Source organism: Corvus brachyrhynchos, unplaced genomic scaffold, assembly GCF_000691975.1.
Source record: "Corvus brachyrhynchos isolate BGI_N302 unplaced genomic scaffold, ASM69197v1 scaffold200, whole genome shotgun sequence".
NCBI classification, from domain to species: Eukaryota; Metazoa; Chordata; class Aves; order Passeriformes; family Corvidae; genus Corvus; species Corvus brachyrhynchos.
In genome coordinates this window covers 5411850-5412803 of record NW_008236184.1, presented here as the reverse complement: position 1 = coordinate 5412803, position 954 = coordinate 5411850, and the positions used below count along the sequence as shown (strand labels likewise).

The 954-nt window shown below is 54.3% G+C and overlaps 1 protein-coding gene across 1 annotated transcript in view; it reads right to left on the bottom strand.

Annotated features, from left to right (window-relative positions):
* The window catches only part of CALML4 (calmodulin like 4), a 4234-nt gene that overhangs the window by 523 nt on the left and 2757 nt on the right, over positions 1 to 954 (bottom strand). The window contains exon 4 of the mRNA XM_017738548.1: positions 136 to 324. Within this exon, the coding sequence (XP_017594037.1) occupies positions 136 to 324 (189 nt within the window). The remainder of the gene's footprint in view (positions 1 to 135; positions 325 to 954) is intronic.

Below are 954 nucleotides of genomic sequence, written 5' to 3'. Positions count from 1 at the left end.
CAAATGAATCCAAATGGGTTTGGGGGTTTATTGTGCCCCTTGGAGCCAAATCTCTGACAAACTGGATGGGTGTGGGGAGGAAGGGAGGGAGGGGAAGGGAAGATGGATTTGATCCCTGTGGGAATTGCAGGATACCTTCTTCCTCGGAAAGCTTCTCACCCAGCTGGGTGAGCTTGGCCCGGAGCTCGGGCACGGTGATGACCCCTCTCTTCTGCCGGTCGATCATGGCCAGGGCCGTCAGGATCTCCTTCTCGGGCTCCTCCTGCTTCATCTGCCTGTACATGATGTTCAGGAAGGTGGAGAAGTCCAGCTCTGCGTTCCTGTCTGGAAAAGGAAGGGCAGATCCTTTGGGAATGGCTCCATTTGGGGCCGGATCCAGGATTAAGCATCCCCCTCCTCTTCCCCCCAGTTCCCTTTCCTGGGGCTTCTTCTCCCTGACCTTGAGGTTTCCTTTCCCCGCGCCTGGTCTGGCTCAGGGCACACCACAATTGGGGTTTTTTCTCCTCAAATCCCATTTATAACTTCGTTCAGTTTGTGCTCCAAACTTGGATCCTGAATTTTTAATCCCCCCCGCATCCGATCTCACAATTCCTTGGACTTTGTGCTTTGAGTTTTAACGACAGCCTGCAGCTGAGCATCCTTCTGTGCTCTCCCCGCTCTGCTGCCTGGCCCGGACAGTTTCCCAACCTCAAAATCCATATTAATATGTTTGTCTCCCACATTTTTGGGGATTTTAATGGCACTGTTTTAACCCGTGGGCTGGATTTAGCACATCCCAACCGCTCTGGGTAGATGTTCCCTCCTGGCTGTGCCTGGAGCATCCTGACTCCAGAAAAACCGTGTTTTCCCACCCTTAATCCATGTTTTTGGTGGCTGTGCCTGTGGCTTACCGATCCTGTGCAGGTGCAGGTGTCTCTGCACCTCCCCTGGCGTGGGGCCGGGTCCCCGGCACCC